A 16,218-nucleotide genomic window follows, 5' to 3' on the forward strand; every position below is an offset into this window, starting at 1 on the left:
ATGAACTAAGATTCGGGGCAAAAAGAAAGCAGACTTCTTGCGTTGGTTTTTGGGCGCTCTCATTTGCCACATTTTTAGCGGCTATAAATCGTTTGTCCGGGTTTGGTAGCAGTAAAAGTTATTGCATCAGCGACGCCTTTTCCAAATATTCCTTCCAAAAGTGGCACGTGAAGTTGGAGGATTGCACGGTGCAATTATTTCTCAAACGAACTCGAATTCACATGAATACATTCGCCGATCAGCCAGTATTCTGCGCTATCAATGCTAATTGTCATTCGAGGCAAGTTTCGACTAACATTTCGAGGAAGCCAAAAAGTCTCAAGTTATGGAAATGTCTAACTACCCTCCTTATATCTAGGGCTTTCTTGTGTACTTCAAGCATCTTCAAGAGCTATATTGGTAATATATACTTGTTTCCCTAGGCATAGTCAGTCCACCTCATTACCATGTGGTGAAAATCAATCTAATGTTACTGATGAAGAACTAACTTCTTGGGGCCATGAAGTTTTTTTATGGGATATGTTTATTAAAAGTTTTAAAACTTATTATAAAAATGCAATTGAGTTTTAAAATTTGTAAAAAGTACAATGAAATCCTAAAACTTGTCAAATTGATGTAATCAAATTCTTTCATTAACTTTGTTCAATTTGGTTAACGAAAAATGCCAATGTGCCCACTCCTACATGGCTAAAAAAACAACATAGTTTTTGTCTGAATTTGATTTTAATACTATTTTAATTTAAATTATATAAAAATTAACTAAATTTAAAGAATGAAATAAAATAGAAAAAGAAAAAGAACCCACCACATTGGGAAGGGTTAGCAATGGTGGGGGGAATGGTCGGTGAGAGTCGCTAGTCCTCGCCTAGTTCTAGGTAAGGGCCACCACTGGCAACAAACCCCATCCAGTGGCGACCTTGCTTGACCATTGTTTGAGGCTTGGCATCGCCACTGACCATCCCCCCAACCGTCGACGGTCCTTTCCATCGATGGTGAGGGACAACAATGAGGGCTGCAAACCCTCATTACATGGTTCTCTCCGTCCTTTTTAAAATTTTAAATTTAATTTATTTTTGTAATTAAATTAAATAATAATTGTATTAAAAAATCAAATTTAGAGCAAAACTATGCCATTTTAGTCACTTTATCGCCATGTAGAAGAGATAAAATATTTTTAAAAAGTCACATCAACATTAATGCTATTAACTTAGATGAAGTTAACGGAAAGACTTGATTGTATCAATTTGATAAATTTTAAAATTTAATTGCATTTTTGTAATTTTTTCACTTAATTATATCTTCGTAATAAATTTTAGGACTTTCAATTAATATATCTATTTTCTCATTAATATCAGTCGCATGAGGTGGGCCTCCACTGATTTGCAAAGTCGGGGCCCTTCGTCCTCAGTCTAGGAACACAAAGCCCAAACAGGCTGCAACATAACAAACGTGTGTGGGTCCACTCGCAAACAGGCCTCATCGTTTCAATTGGGCCCCAACACCTCCGATAAAAGCTTTGGGCTTTCCTTGCGGCCGCTGCTAGACCCCGTTTACAACTACTAACATAATAGTAAAACTTTTCTTTTTTGTGAAAGTAAATTCACTGAACACATATAACAAGCCCTCCAAAGCACTCATCAGACCCTTCAAACGGATAGATCGAGTCGAAAATTAGTTGACCCAAATTGACCTATTTAATTCATTTTAACCAATTTTCATGCAATATAAATCTATGACAATTCAAATCTAAACTAAAGTGAAATCATAGAGTGAGTAAGCATGAGATTGAGAGAGAGTGAATAACGAGTTATAGAGATAGGTTGGGTTAAAGTAAATTGTAAACCCATATAACATCCATAGAGTTAAATTTAAATCCATTTATAATTCATTTACTTAATATAAGGTTAACTCATATAAGAATTTAGCTTATCAAATATGAGTTAAGAAATAGGTTTATAACCTATTTTGACAGGTTTAACATTCCTTAATAACACCCAACTTTTTATCGTGGACATGATCGAGTGGATAGGCCTAGACGAGCCAGACTGGACCAGGCCCAGCCTCAGGTTTAAAAGCTGACCCTCATGCGCTTGGGCTTGGGCCTCGACGGGCGGAGATCGTTGAGGACAAAAGTTAAAGTTAAAGTTTACCCCCCGCACGTGAGCCCCCTTTGTCCCTCCCTGACCGGTCTTGTCTCCACGTGTCATACCTCGCTCTCTAATATCTGCTTTTCCCCATCCGGTCAGGTCCAGTGGTCCCCACCTGTCCCGTCGTTCTTATCCCCACGAAAGATGGTCCCCACCTGCCACGTCGGCCAATCTCCTTCCAGATCCAGAAGATAATCGACGGCCCACGACGGATCTCGAGTCTCCAGACTCGTTTCGGCCTTTAACGCCTGAACTCGTCTTTAAATACATCTCCATCGATCCCACGATCCAGCAGCCATCTACATTGATCCCCGCGAGTTCTGCCGCCGATCGGTTAACGTGCGCCAACTTAGCTCTAGCCTGCGCGCCCATGGGGCTACTGGACCAGCTCTGGGACGACACCGTCGCCGGCCCGCGGCCTGAGAGCGGCCTCGGGAAGCTCCGGAAGTTCAGCACCTTCAGCTCCCGATCGAACTCCGGCAAGGGTACGGGCAGCGGATCTGGCAGAGCTTTGATTGAATCCTGGTGCACGAGCACACACACCACCATAGTACTGAACAAATCGAGTATTATGGGAAATAAAAGGCGATGAATTCGTGGAAGGCTCGACGATTCCTCCGGCGATTCGGATGGATCGTGTGTTTTTCGAGCCTGTTTGAGTCGTGTCGCGTAATAATGGCCGGAAGAGCTTAATAACGGAACGGATCGTTGGATTTGTGAATTTGCATGGGAATTTCGATGGACTTTTGCTGGAGATTATATTGAAAATGCGATTTCTTTCGTTCTGATTCGCGACGGGTTGTGTCTTTGGAGCAGAATCGGAGGGAGGAGGGAGAATGAAGGCGTACGGCGATCCGGACGCGACGCCGTCGGAGGAGGCGGCGATAAGGGTGACGCGGAGCATAACGATAGTGAAGCCGCCGGGGAACCAGTCCGGCACACCGCCGGTTTCTCCGGCCGGGTCCACCCCGCCGGTATCCCCTTCGCCGGTAAGCACCGTTGATATGCATTATTTTCAGACGAGCGTTGCCAAAACTCTCTAGAAATATCCGAAATAATCAACTGCAAAGTGGGGCCCATTGGTCTTGTCCTTGCCGGCTGCGCTGCCAGTCTATAATGGATGATGATAACGCCGTTGTAGGTGGAGGAAAAAACCACTTTTAATATTATGAAATTCGTATTTTTGAAAATGACATTCGTGTCCCTGTCATTTGAATGTTGACTTCCCTCCTTTCATGCATTATCTTTCTCTTATATTTTTTTCTCTGGAGCAGATGGGTCAAGCATCAGGAATTTACATTGGGTATGTTCAATTTCTCAGTGAGACGATAGTGCTAATTTCTCTAATCGAAGTAGCTGAAGAATTCCTAATCTTGCCTTCGGTTGGCATGCATAAGATCTACTAATTTCGTGTTTTCGACGATGCTCGTGATGCTTCTTATCTTAGCTCGGGCGCCCGGAGATGCATTGATCCGGTAGATCGAATTATACGGGCGATGGCGATGGCGATGTTGTTTGCTTTGTTTTGAGTATGGATAGGCTGATATGATGATGATAATAATGAGTATGGTGCCACTTCTAATGTTGACATGAACGTACATGTACGCAGGAGGTGGAGGTGGAAGAGGGCGGTTTCTATTCCGAAGGAGATCAATGTCCGATGCTTACGAGAAGCCGAGTGAGGTTCGACCCCGGAGCCCTCCTTCTTCTTACGACATGTGAGCTATGACGACAAAGCTTCCGACTCCCTTCAGCAGCCCAAGATAAACCGCGTGTGCGTCCGTTCGACCTCTTTGTTGTTGCTTTGTATAACCTATGCATGTATGTAGGTATGCACGCATGTTAGAATCTGCTACTTCGGTTCGATGAACGCCATTTCCTTAGGCATGCATCGTCTAGATGTAGGAGTCTTGTGTATAAGTGGTGTACGCGAGTTGGATCGTGAGCTGCCTTGTTGCGGTCTGTTCTCTGTACATAGTGCTTTCGTTCTGGATCCGAATCTGAGCCTTTTGCTTGTAAGTTTTGTTGGAGGAAAAAGAAGCATGTTCCTATGTTTTTTGTTTCCTTAAAACATTCTCTGCCGACCTCTCTCTCTCTCTCTCTCTCTCTCTCTCTCTCTCTCTCTCTCTAGTTTCTACATGTCTGCAATAAGGGAACAAAGCAGCAGCAAGTTGAAACACCCGGTCCTTACGTGATGATGCCAATACTGCACATCGCTTGTGTCCTGCACTACATGTTGGGAGGGACTATAGACGATGATGCTGACCAGTTTGCGAATCGAAAACTTCTACCCGATGATGCAAATGAACTTTGCCATACATGGTCTGACGGGTGATATGAGTGGAGTGAATCTCTGCATTGCGCCATGCGAGCGCGTGTACTTTCTGCGGAATCATAAGGATTGAGTCATGCTTCCCTGGCCAAAACACGGAGCGCTCTTGAGCACGAAAGCAATGAACTTCTTGAGCACCTCCAAGCTCAAACCGTTGTCTGATTATTTTCTTCTTTTTTGCATTGACTATATGGCACAGGGAAAGCCCAAGTATAAGAAACTAAAAGTAATTATACAAACGTATAATCAGAAGCAATTCATGAATATAATAAAAATATCAAAACCCTCTTCACTTTTAAAGTGTCCTAAGGTCACTTGTTAAACATCAATTGAGAAAAAATTGTCATTTTCAATGTACTTTCTATCTCGTATTATATGAAATGAGTGCATTTTCGGGGGCTATATATATATTTATGTATGTATGTATATATGGGATCATTCTCAAAAATACCACTTTACATCCTCCCACAAAATCTCCCAACCGAAAACACCAATTTGCCCAATCCCCCAGTCTTTTTTCAGAGGTGAAAAGAAGGTCCCCGGTTGTTCCTTTGATTGGATCATTGTCTAAAGCGAATTTGGAAAGCTTGAAAACCCAGACTGGACTGTCGATATTTGCTGGCCTAGGCAACTCTGATCGGATCGTCGAAATTGCTAGCCTTAGCAAGACCAAGCTAGTATTCAGGTATGTTTTGAAATTCTCATTAGGATTGCTTCCAGTTTTCGAGCCTAAGATGCTCGAGCATGGATTGGCCCGGCTCGGCCCGGCCCAAAATGATTTTGAAAAATATTAATTATAGTTATAATTAGAAGAAAAAGTAAGAAAAATTAAGGATTAATATTTATCAGCATTGTTAAGTCATAAAACTTAGAAAGTTAACCATGAAACTTGAAATGAGCCATAAAAAGTTATGAAATTGAGATATGCAACTTTCCGTTTCTTTCCTTGAAATTTATGAATTTTAAACGAATAGGTATTAGTTATTTAAGAAAATGCATGTCGGAATTTTGTAATTTGATAATGAATAATATTTTCACAAATAAACTTTAAAATAAAAAGAAATTAGACTCTCTTTTTTTTTTTTTTTTTTTTAACAAAAGACTTTATCCACTTAGAATGAACCATGTAATTTTTGTCAGAGCCTTTTTCTATTTCCCCAACTGAAAAAGCAAAGTCAGGCTCGGTTTGGTCAGGCTAGTTCCTACACAGCCCTGTGTGCCCAGCCCGTTTGCAACCCATCTTCTTCCCAAAACCAACAAAGTTTTAGTTTCTTCCACCCAACACCATGCCCTTCGGACATTGCCCTACCGCCTCCGGCCGAGGGAAGCCCCTTGGCATTGCTCTTGCCCTCGCCCTAATGATGAAGCCCCATTCAACCTGTCTTCCTATAATTTCCTTCTCGGTTCATGTCACATAGGCATTTTCAAATAAAAATACATATGTATTGATTACAAGTCGAGTCACCTTATGATTGTTGTGTAAAAGAACATTGGTTTGTATATCTCAAGATTCCTATCTTATTATTTGGCCACTTTTTCAAATTCGACATCTTAACTCACATTCTTTTTCGGCTCGGTCAATTAATTCATTCACCGAATATGTAATCATGCGTCTCAAATATATTTTCAATCCTAATCACTTTCAATCAAATCCTGGCTATCGGGCTTGTCATTCCAAAGCCCCCGCCATAAAAACCAAACAGGCCCAAAGTCCAGGTCGGCACGGCACGGACCGAAGTCCGCCAGGGCCCATTTTAAGTTTTGGGCTTGGGGAGAGACTTCCGGGCCCCTCTCGTGACTTCAAGTGCAAACCACGACAACAAGAAGCCCGGCCCGTCAACCCATCCGTCCTCAGTCTCTGTACTCTGCACAGCTCCTGCGCATTTCCGCGAGCCGTGGAAATTGGGAAGCTCGCGGAGACTTCTCCGTCCAGTTCGTCTTCTACCTCTCGAATCCTCTGCAGATTCTCCATCCGGAGCGATGAGAGTATCGGATTCGCTCGCGATCACGAAGCTCGCGCTCTCGATCGGCCTGCTGTTCCTCTCTTCTTTCGGTGAGCGTTTTGATGATTATGTGGGGGTGCTGATTGCGGAGTCGTTTCGGTTTCGCATCTCGCGGAGGTGCCGGTTTTTTGGCTTCTCTCTTTCTAATTTTTTCGGTCGGTTATGTCGATACTTCCATGATACGCTTCTGGCGCGTGAACCGTCGCGCGCCTGGGCAGAAGATCGGTGACCGGGCGCGGGGGATTTCTTGTAGCTGTAGCTGATTGGGCGGGACTTGCTCGCTCTGTTGATGAAACTCTCGAATTGGTTATTGTCATTGCCCGATTTTGATTCATGCGGGCATCTTGGGCCTGTTTGGTAGCAATCTTTTTTTTTTTTAATGTTCTGTTTTTTTATTCTCCCGAACAGGCAAAACAGAAATAACTTCAGCTAATTTTTCTATTTCTCGAATAGATAGTGATTAGAAAATAGATTTGAAATAGAAATAAAAAGTAAAAAAAGTTATATCCGAACAGAAATTGTCTTGGAACAGAAATGTTATCAAATGCATCTTAGCATCCAACAGTTAACCACAGCCGAGTTGTTCTTGACTGTGATATGTGTTTCTTGTTTGGTTCATGTATTGGCGAGAGAATTCAGTCCTGACTTTATTTATTTATCTTTTATTGTATTGTTGTTTTATTGATTTTGTTGGGTGTTTGGTTCTCCTAGATGCAGCGAGGCAGCCTGATGGAGTTTGCGTCTCGAAAGGTGGTCGTTTCCCACCCTTCGCGTCGGAAGGGAAGCCACCTGGAAAGGTGGGCAGAGGGTCCAAGGGCTTGACCCTTTGCCGGGTTTTCCGGAAGAAGACGTGCTGCGACGTGTCTCAGACGCATCCTGCTTTGATAGCGACAAGGAGGCTCACTTTGAAGGGAGAGGCAAGCGAGGAGTGCGTGCAGTTGTGGGAGTTGCTGGAATGTTCTATCTGCGATCCGAATGTTGGTGTTCAGCCAGGACCTCCTCTTATATGTGCCTCTCTTTGTGACAAAATCTTTCAGGCTTGCTCTAATGCTTACTTCTCAATGGATCCGAAGACACAGGTGAATCTGTTAACTATTCCGTTGTTAGATGACCAATTTGACTAGTTGATGCCTGCTCCATCATATATTCCTTTTTCCTTCTCGAGAAAGCTGTATAAATGGAACATATTGTTGATATTGACAAAAGTGATAACCTTACTGTTATGAGCACCATTGCTGCCACATTTCAGGGGTTGATAAAAGAATTGGTTTTGGTCGGGAGATCATTACTTCTTGATCAATTTCTGTATGTATGTCACTGTGCATGCATACCTACCTATATGTGTTAGTCATGTGAATTGTGGGGTTGTGTGTTCGTGTGTAAAGACAGATGGATGCACCACTTCTATAACTGTTTTGTCTTGGATGATCCACATTACCCACTCTAAGTTCTGAATTGATAGGTTCTAGCACCATGTGGAGTGAATGAGGTGATATGTGCGAGAGCTTCTGAATGTGTCTCCAATGGCACTGAGCTGTGCCTTGCTGCTGGTTTTTCTGTGAAATTGGATGATGACAGATACGTTGGCTCTGAAGAAGCACATTGTTATGGTGGTCAAGCTAGTTTAGACTCAATTTCTAGTTCATGGAAGACTGCAGATTCTGAGATGCCTCAAGAATCTGATGATCACCAGCGGCTGGGGGGAATGCCATTCAGTAAGACAGTATTTTGGGCAGTGGGAGGGATGGTCTTGACTGGAGGACTGCTGGTTATAAGGTGACTCTCCTCTCCTTTGCACCCTAAAGTATGAATAGTTCAGGCGTTGCATAAAAATAGGAACAAAACAGTCATCACCTATGTGTTGATTTCTTAGCTGGATTTCCTTGAACTTTGCGATCTCTCTCCTGAACCAATGGTCATGTGTCACGTGACCATTTCCTATGTTTGCTTGGGGTTGCTCAATTACTTTTTTTTCCAAGGAAGGACTTGAAACTTGGATAGTATGTATTTTATCAAACCCCAAATGTAAGTGATATATGAAATGTGTTTGCATAGTTGGTGCTGAAAATTAGCTTAAGCATCTTATAAGTTATTTTTTTAGTAGCTTTTGGTCTTTGTAGGTTGTTTCAATTACTGTGAGCAGTGCCTTGTTTACTGGCTGAATTCTGGCTTGCCATGCACCTTGAGTATGGGTCTGCACAGGCAAAAAGATGCTGTCCCGTTCGTGTAGCATTTCTGCAATTTGGAAAGAAATTTCATGATATAACATGGTTTCCCTCTGGAAGCTTGTCATAACTTAATAAATAAGTCATTGTCAAAGAGCAATCTTTTTCTTGTCTCTCACATATCATACAATGAAGGGACTCCAGGAATTTGATTTTAGAACTTGAGACTGTTGTTTTCAGGATTTAATTGAATAAATTGCTCAAGGCTATTATTTTGCTTTCATCTCATGATTTTGGATGCTGAAAACTAGGGCGTGGTTCTGGTATGCAGTGGTCAGTCAAAGATAAAAGGATGTTGGTTCAGGGTTTCTCAGATAAATCACATAATTCTGATGCACTGTTGTTTGTTTTATAGTACAAAGAGTATCCATCTGATTCTGTATTTATGGTCTGTCATTTAGGGTCTTACTGGCATTCAAGTTTTGTTTTGTATATTTGAATGTACTTTATCCTTACCTACAGCAGGAGGAGGAGCAACAGCCACTACCAGAAAATTGCTGCTATTCAGCGTAGTGCAAGGAGACTGGAAGCTCAGGCGAACCAGAAATCTTTCAATTCACGTAGTAAGAAGGGGAAGGGAGGATGAATCTCCACTATCTGCTTCTTTTACAGGTGAAGCAATGAAATGAGTTACTTTAAACTTTACGTAATAATTAGAGAACTACATAGTTATCAGTTTGGGAATCATGCGGTGAGATGTTAGGATCTCCTGTGCCTTCTCCTCTGGCCTTTCAAGCATGTCAAGAAACTAGGTATTGCTGCAGATGCATGCCTCATTTGAGTTAACCAGATTCTTAATGTTTATGTGATTTCTTTATGCTAGCATTATGGAAGTCTATGACTTTTTGCTTCTGAGTTCCATAAACCTCATCAATGGCCAATATAAATTTAATCTCTCTTATGGCTGCCTAATTTGGTAATTTTCTGGAAATGAGAAGGCGATAGATCTCATTTTAATTTTCAGGCTGTATTTTCCTGTTAAAGAATCCTCCTTTGAGAGGGCAAAAGTAAGCTAAGCTTTTTAAGGCTAATTTTTACCCCTACGTTCTTTTTCTATTAGTCTTGTGGGTCCCACCCCTTGTAACTGGGGTTGGTAAATCACCCCATTCCCAAAGTGAGGACCAAACTCCTCACCTAATTCCAAAGACAAAACGGTGGCCACTGTGTGATGAACCCAGTGGTTTGTTGGTTACCTTCTTCGCTTAAGCAATAGAAGTACAACTTTATGCTGTTTTCATGATTACAAAAAGTGCAGTTATACTTCTGTTTGCAGGTAAACCTATCTGCGATTGTAATTACCACAAGAAAACTGCCATCCTTCAGTGAGCTATTTTTGTGATTCCGAAGCAGCAATGTATATGCTGGTTTTGGCCGAAATCGAGACCAGGGATGGATCACTCGGCATATGTTCAGCTTTGTGGCAGGAAGAAAATGAGGAAAAACATGCCTTCTGTCAAGAAGAGAGATTTTTGGTTGTAACCTGTCTTATCATATTACATTTTTCTAGCGCTGCAGAAACATGGTTTTGTTTAGCTTTTGGGAGAGGGAAATGATGGAGTAGAAGGATTTACGTACACACAGCCGATTGATGTCTGCATGACACTCAATTTGCATCAATGTGAATTCAGAAGGTTACCGGATTATGTTAGCATCAGGTTTATTGTATCTGACAATAGCTAAGGCCAAGGCTAACGTTCTATTGATCGACTTGATGTCTCTGGAAAGATGTCACATGAAGGGTGCGTTTGGGAAGGCTTTTGGAGAAAGTCTTTAAGAAAATGCAAAGACAAAGGTGTTTTCCAAAATGCAAATTGTGTTTAGTGTTTGGGGGAATTATATTTACAAATGACTTTTGTGATAAAAAAAAAGTTATCAAAAGAAAAATAATAAAAATATTGATAGTCAAGGGCAGGGGTAATGATCATTAGTAAGAGGTGAACCTTATGAGAAAGAAGAGAAATAAGAACCTATATGGAGAAGAAGAGAAATAAGAACCTATATGGAGAAGTAAGTATATGCTTTAGGTCAACATATATCTATGTCTGCTCACAAAGCACAAAGGGTAATTGATCAAGAGAAATAAGAACCTATATGGAGAAGTAGGTCAACATATATCTATGTCTGCTCACAAAGCACAAAGGGTAATTGATCAGATTCGTGGACGTTCCTACGAGGAAACACTTATGATACTCGAACTTATCTCTTATCGAGCGTGTTATCTCATTTTTAAGTTGGTTTATTCTGCAACAGCAAATGCTAGTCATAATATGGGTTTCAATGAAGCAAGTTTAGTTATTAGTAAAACAAGTCAACGAAGGTACTACTATGAAAAAATTAAAACCTCGAGCTCGAGGGCGAAGTTATGCAATAAAAAGAACCACTTGTCATATAAGGATTGCATTGAAAGAGAAATCTTTCTATGAAGAAGAAGATTTCTTTGCTTAAAAAAATCTAAATGGAAAAAAAAAAGAAAAGAAGTACGTCGGATGACGAGGGCTGCCGAATGTCGGGTGACCTCGTCACGACCTAGATCTAGGGTGGTGAGGGTGCATCGGATGTTGGGCAACCCTGGGCGAGGGCTGCTGGATGCCCGACCCCGTGTGACCTAGATTTGGAGCATGAGGTCGCGGGAGGACCTCGTCGCTTCTGGCTTCGGGTCATGGCGGTCACATGACCTTGCCTCCCTCGAACTTGGGTCAGCGAGGTCGCACAACCTCGCCGACCCAGATCCGGGCAGGCGAGGTCGCGCAACCTAGACCTCGCCACGACCTCGACAGGGCAGCAGTTGCACCACTGGCTAGTGACGGTTGCCCGGGCCATCGCAACCATGTCAAGCAGTCGGCGGCTGCTCACAGCTTCGAGCAACCCATTGGCCAACCTCAGCGGAGAAGAAGATGAATAGTACAATGATGAGGGCAAAATCGAAAAATCGAGAGTAAGTGAGGATGATTTTGGAAAAAAAATGAACATTATTTGTTGTATGCCTAAATATCTTTAGAAGTCCAAAGCCCTTTGCAAAGCTAATTCCAAATGCACCCAAAGTGGAGATCATTATCACAAGCATTATTTGAGGGCAGAATAAGATGGATTAGCCTTTTGTACATAGCACACCGTCCTGTGCTTCTAAGCCACTCAATAGTCCTCCGGTCAGTTGCTTGCTTGAGACGACACTCCATCTATCCCCATGACTGGAAAAATCAATTTCAAGAGTTTTGTCCGAGGGCTCATAAAAGTGGTTATTTTCAAGAATCCATGAATTCCCAAACGACCTCTTCTCTCGATAGCAATAAGCTTGATATAGATTGCTGCTGTTATCAACAAACACCGAACTGATGACAACGTTGGTCACACACAACAGGGAAGAAAACTGAAATATTAACATGAGCTTGTTGCGAAGCTGACTCTCGAGCACACTTGCAGTCAACACGAAAACATTACAGATGACAATAATTCAAATCATCAGTTTATCCTAGGGGAGCGATTTCTGTTGGATGTCCTAAGGTCTAATGTCTCCGTTTCTCAGCTGAAAATACTGCACGTACGATCGAAGATCTTGAACCAACTCTTATATTACTATTGTTGCTGCACTTGGATAATCTTGAAGGATACGACTTTTTCGACGGAAGCGGAGGGCATATCTTCATCCAATCTTTTCTATGACAGGTCTCTAGCTTATGCATGAAACCAGCTTTCTTTCTCATTTTCTCGTCAAAATAAGAACATCTTCCAGAGACCACGCGGATCAGACTCTTCCAAGCTGTGGAGGCTGCTCGTACCAAGTCAAGAAAAAAGTTATTTCACAGCCCCACATCAAAATTGACTTTAATGATAAAAAAAAAAAAAAAAAAAGGCATGATCTTTGTTGCTGTTGAATTCGGGAGAATGGTGAAGCCCAGGAAGATGAAGAAAGCTGAATTTTTCAATACCTTCTTAAGTATCATTCTTGATGTACTAGAACTGCTAGAAGCTTTGCTTTCAGCTGGTTTCAGTATCTCAAACGAACACACCAAATTCTCATCAACACTTAGCAATGCACCTGCATTGTCAAACTCCCCTCCGTAATTGGGAGCTGAAAAGATTGTGACTAACCGCCGTCTGGCAAAAAATTCGTACCCGTCCTCTACCACCTGCAATTAACCCCAAAAGATCTTTTCGATATTGTTTCAAGCAAATTGAAGAGAAAGACATCATGATGTAATGTTCAGCCATGACTATTGCAAGGTTTTTGTGGTTGTAGAAAATGTTTTTCGAGAACAAGATGACAGAATAAAAGTGTACTGAAGGGTAGGCACCTCCAGAGTGCAAATCCAGGCAAGCATTACTGTTCTATTATCTACATCACAAATAAATAACTCATCCGAATTCTGCAGAAAGTCCTTCAATTAATACGAAGCACTACAATCAGCAAGTACTAAAACCACTGGTTGGGAGATTTGACACCATAAATTTTACAGGTACTTATCACGACATCAATTTTTCTTCTTTTTTTTTTCTTTTACGACGCTAATGCAAGGTATAATATTCAAATATGATGGGAAAAGGAAACAGGAGACGGGTAACTGAACGGGTTGCTATCGTGTTGATGTTTGTGCTGCTAAAAGCATTTGTTTGGTGAGCAAAAAGTTAATTAGACATTTTAGCATGGAAATTTGAAAAATGGCTCTTTAACACTTTATAAGAATTCTGAGAAGATTAAACGGGGTATTAGGCGCCTATAGTTTTAAGAGTGCCCTAAGGATGATTGTAGCATTTTGCATCTATAACAGGCATCAAGCTGGATAATAAAGAGAATGGCTTACCTGATGGCCTCGGCAAATGAGATCAAGATTATTCTTATCCAAAAACTCGGCAACCTTATCAGCTCCAAAATTACATGAGACACCACGATCACTGTCCGCCCAACCATCAATACTAGGATCCGGGTCAGACCACAGAAGATCACAAAGAAGACCGGCTTCAGGAATCTCGGTTGGCCTCGAAATTTCCTTTATTTGATCCAACTTGTTCAACTCCGGGGAGAGGCCCCCATGCATGCAAAGTATTTTATCATCGATAAGGGCAGCCACTGGCAGGCAATTGAAGCAATCGGTGAACATTTTCCAAAGCCTAACATTAAATCGCCTTTTGCACTCATCATAAAAGCCGTAGATGCGATTTATTTTTGCATCTTCATGGTTTCCCCTCAAGAGAAATACTTTGTCGGGATATCTTATTTTGTAGGCCAGAAGCAAACATATCGTCTCCAAACTGTGCTTCCCACGATCCACGTAATCTCCTAAAAACAGATAGCTCGCAGAGGGAGGGTGCCCACCATGCTCAAATAGCCTCAGTAGATCGTGGTACTGTCCATGTATATCACCTGTAAGAGACCTGCAACATTAGAATTACTTGATGCATGCTAACTTGATTGTAAAGAATGCGCTGACAAGCTAGAAGACAGAAGCTTGCATTCAGTTCAAATGAATTTGTACCACTTTCCCCTCAATCAAAGAGCCTGAAACTAATTAGCAGTCCCTTCAAGTTCTACTGAGAACCCCATCCTTGAAGTATCTATCCTCCCAACTCCATCATCAAACATTAAAAGATTCACCAATGCTTCAATGCGCATAAATTAAATTTTTAACATCTCAAGATTCTTACTTCGGCAGCCTGCTCTTTGTCCATTTGCTAAGCAGGAACGAACACACAATCGAATAGTTCCACTAGCAAACACGAGTTATTGTTTCATCAAATCAACTACCTCCAACGTTAGAGAAAGACAGCAAAAAAAACCGCCGTTGTTTATGCAGCAGAAACGAGAAACAGACGAAAATGTCAACCACGTGCTAATGGGTGGACTGCAGAAACGAAAGAGAGCTCTGATAAAGAAAACCATAACACACAAGCCCTCAAGATTATTGGTTCCTAGCAATTTGCCATATAACCCTCTTTGCCACAGACTAACCCACCTGCTGCACAACCAAAACCACCTTCGAATCAATCCTGGGATGAGAGCTTGACAACATGAGGGAGAGAGTGGGATGAGAGCATGACAACATGAGAGAGAGAGAGAGAGAGAGAGAGAGAGCCCGTACCGCCGATTCTAATGGGAGCATGAAGCGCCAAGAGAATGGGCTGAGAGAGGAAGATTTGGCGAGCGTTGATGCAGAGTTGGCGGATCTCAGCCTCGGAAAGCTGGACTTGCTTCCCTCCTTTGCCTTCCAACAATCTCCTTATTATGTCATCCAACACACTCTTTTCCATAATCCCTTCCATTGTCATCATCATCATCTTCTCCTTCTTCTTCTCTTCCTCCACTCAAAAAACACACTAAAAATAATCAACTCCCTTTCCAATATCAACAAGATTTAAACCGGCTCAGCAAGCTTCTATAGAAACAAACAGCTCAAAGTGGATGCAGAAGAACAAGAATATGAAGGAACCGTCCAGACGAAAAATCTGATTTTTGGGTCCGCGAGTCCCTTTATTCTTGAGGGGAATGAGAGGAGAGGAGCAAAAGGGTATCCGCCAAATTGGGCGATACAAATCAAGAAAGCTCCACCTTATCTTCCGCGGGATGAAAATCAACCCAAGAGGGTATGCTCAGAGATATGACAGAAAGTCAATGGACAGGATTATGCTTATATACATGGAATTTGGAAGCCTTCCATCAACTTTTCGTATGAGAGAGAGAGAGAGAGAGAGAGAACTAAATCTGTTAAAAACTCACACTCGCCGCCCTATGAAATTGAACGAGAAAAATCCAAACTTTAAATACAGATTGAGGGAGAGAGAGAGAGATAGAGACAAGAAAAATCAGGGCTTGGAGATTGTGACAAGCAAAAGATCAAACATGGGGTTGTCAATATTCGTTTGAGAATGAACCTCTTTCCCCCTCTGCAAGTAGATTATTCATCGCGGTTGATGTGGAAACCTCAAAAAGCGGTGGCTACTCGGCCCCTCTCAAGAACCGGCGCATGTTAGCGTCCCTTTCACATTCCCTTTTCCCTTGCTGCTTTTGTTTCACTTCTGGAAACTTTAATTACCAACTACCTCCACTATTAGCCCCATTTAAACGACGATTGGCATCTTTCCTACAAGCGAAAAATAACTTCTGTAAGGATCCGAATCATTCATTTTCAAAATAAAATACTTCCATTCTATGTCAGTGTCCTCTAGCCCAAATTCAAGACCGTTGAATTTGCTCGCCTCGAGCTTTGTAAAGAAACAAATTTGACCTTGGCGTTTAAAGAAATGATGACCCTTTCACCATGTCGGCCCAAATCTGTCAAACCATTTTTCAATAATTGCACCCGGAATTGAAATATTCAAGGAACGCCGGTAAAGTTTTCAACTTTGTAGACCGGATAGGATTTAGACATGAGATTCCACAGAAAGATCAACCTTTTCAGGATGAAAATATGAGGCAGTGAAAAAGAAATTGTCCGATGAGAGAGCCCACAAGGCGCAACATAGCAGATGATGAGTACAGATGAAGAGAGATTTGGGAGTAATGTTCACGGCAAAGTTAT

General features: G+C 41.8%; 3 protein-coding genes across 6 annotated transcripts; 2 read left to right on the forward strand and 1 right to left on the reverse strand.

Annotated features, from left to right (window-relative positions):
• Positions 1–2,417: 2,417 nt before the first annotated feature.
• Positions 2,418–4,211, forward strand: LOC104415611 (dormancy-associated protein homolog 3). 2 transcript variants are annotated; one of them, XM_010026945.3, is made up of 4 exons: positions 2,418–2,632; positions 2,964–3,136; positions 3,422–3,450; positions 3,757–4,211. In XM_010026945.3, the coding sequence occupies exons 1-4, from the start codon at positions 2,518–2,520 to the stop codon at positions 3,827–3,829; spliced, it is 390 nt and encodes a 129-aa protein (XP_010025247.2). In that variant the 5' UTR covers positions 2,418–2,517; the 3' UTR covers positions 3,830–4,211. The 2 variants fall into 2 exon arrangements, with proteins under 2 accessions (XP_010025247.2, XP_010025248.2); XM_010026946.3 differs by lacking the exon at positions 3,422–3,450 and having other exon boundaries at positions 2,420–2,632.
• A 2,141-nt stretch (positions 4,212–6,352) lies between these two features.
• Positions 6,353–10,355, forward strand: LOC104415612. 3 transcript variants are annotated; one of them, XM_010026949.3, is made up of 5 exons: positions 6,353–6,532; positions 7,194–7,561; positions 7,945–8,258; positions 9,173–9,319; positions 9,981–10,355. In XM_010026949.3, the coding sequence occupies exons 1-4, from the start codon at positions 6,460–6,462 to the stop codon at positions 9,291–9,293; spliced, it is 876 nt and encodes a 291-aa protein (XP_010025251.2). In that variant the 5' UTR covers positions 6,353–6,459; the 3' UTR covers positions 9,294–9,319; positions 9,981–10,355. The 3 variants fall into 3 exon arrangements, with proteins under 3 accessions (XP_010025251.2, XP_039156372.1, XP_010025250.2); XM_010026948.3 differs by having other exon boundaries at positions 6,354–6,532; positions 9,170–9,319; XM_039300438.1 differs by lacking the exon at positions 9,981–10,355 and having other exon boundaries at positions 9,173–9,633.
• A 1,607-nt stretch (positions 10,356–11,962) lies between these two features.
• LOC104415613 (serine/threonine-protein phosphatase PP1) lies at positions 11,963–15,680 on the reverse strand. Its single transcript, XM_010026950.3, has 4 exons — positions 14,782–15,680; positions 13,507–14,066; positions 12,634–12,834; positions 11,963–12,473 (listed from the first exon to the last, which is right to left on the reverse strand). The coding sequence occupies exons 1-4, from the start codon at positions 14,975–14,977 to the stop codon at positions 12,450–12,452; spliced, it is 981 nt and encodes a 326-aa protein (XP_010025252.2). The 5' UTR covers positions 14,978–15,680; the 3' UTR covers positions 11,963–12,449.
• Positions 15,681–16,218: the final 538 nt, after the last annotated feature.

The sequence above is a fragment of the Eucalyptus grandis genome, chromosome 8, assembly GCF_016545825.1.
Source record: "Eucalyptus grandis isolate ANBG69807.140 chromosome 8, ASM1654582v1, whole genome shotgun sequence".
NCBI lineage: Eukaryota > Viridiplantae > Streptophyta > Magnoliopsida > Myrtales > Myrtaceae > Eucalyptus > Eucalyptus grandis.

Bases quoted from the DNA above. Each gene is read 5' to 3' on its own strand.
- LOC104415611 (XM_010026946.3), top strand. From the start codon at position 2,518: ATGGGGCTACTGGACCAGCTCTGGGACGACACCGTCGCCGGCCCGCGG. The intron at 2,633-2,963 runs GTACGGGCAGCG...TCTTTGGAGCAG, and splicing joins CCGATCGAACTCCGGCAAGG to AATCGGAGGGAGGAGGGAGA. The intron at 3,137-3,756 runs GTAAGCACCGTT...ACATGTACGCAG, and splicing joins CGCCGGTATCCCCTTCGCCG to GAGGTGGAGGTGGAAGAGGG.
- LOC104415612 (XM_010026948.3), top strand. From the start codon at position 6,460: ATGAGAGTATCGGATTCGCTCGCGATCACGAAGCTCGCGCTCTCGATC. The intron at 6,533-7,193 runs GTGAGCGTTTTG...TGGTTCTCCTAG, and splicing joins GCTGTTCCTCTCTTCTTTCG to ATGCAGCGAGGCAGCCTGAT. The intron at 7,562-7,944 runs GTGAATCTGTTA...CTGAATTGATAG, and splicing joins CAATGGATCCGAAGACACAG to GTTCTAGCACCATGTGGAGT.
- LOC104415613 (XM_010026950.3), bottom strand. From the start codon at position 14,977: ATGATGATGATGACAATGGAAGGGATTATGGAAAAGAGTGTGTTGGAT. The intron at 12,835-13,506 runs GTAAGCCATTCT...GGTTAATTGCAG, and splicing joins TCATTTGCCGAGGCCATCAG to GTGGTAGAGGACGGGTACGA. The intron at 12,474-12,633 runs GTATTGAAAAAT...TGGTACGAGCAG, and splicing joins CAAGAATGATACTTAAGAAG to CCTCCACAGCTTGGAAGAGT.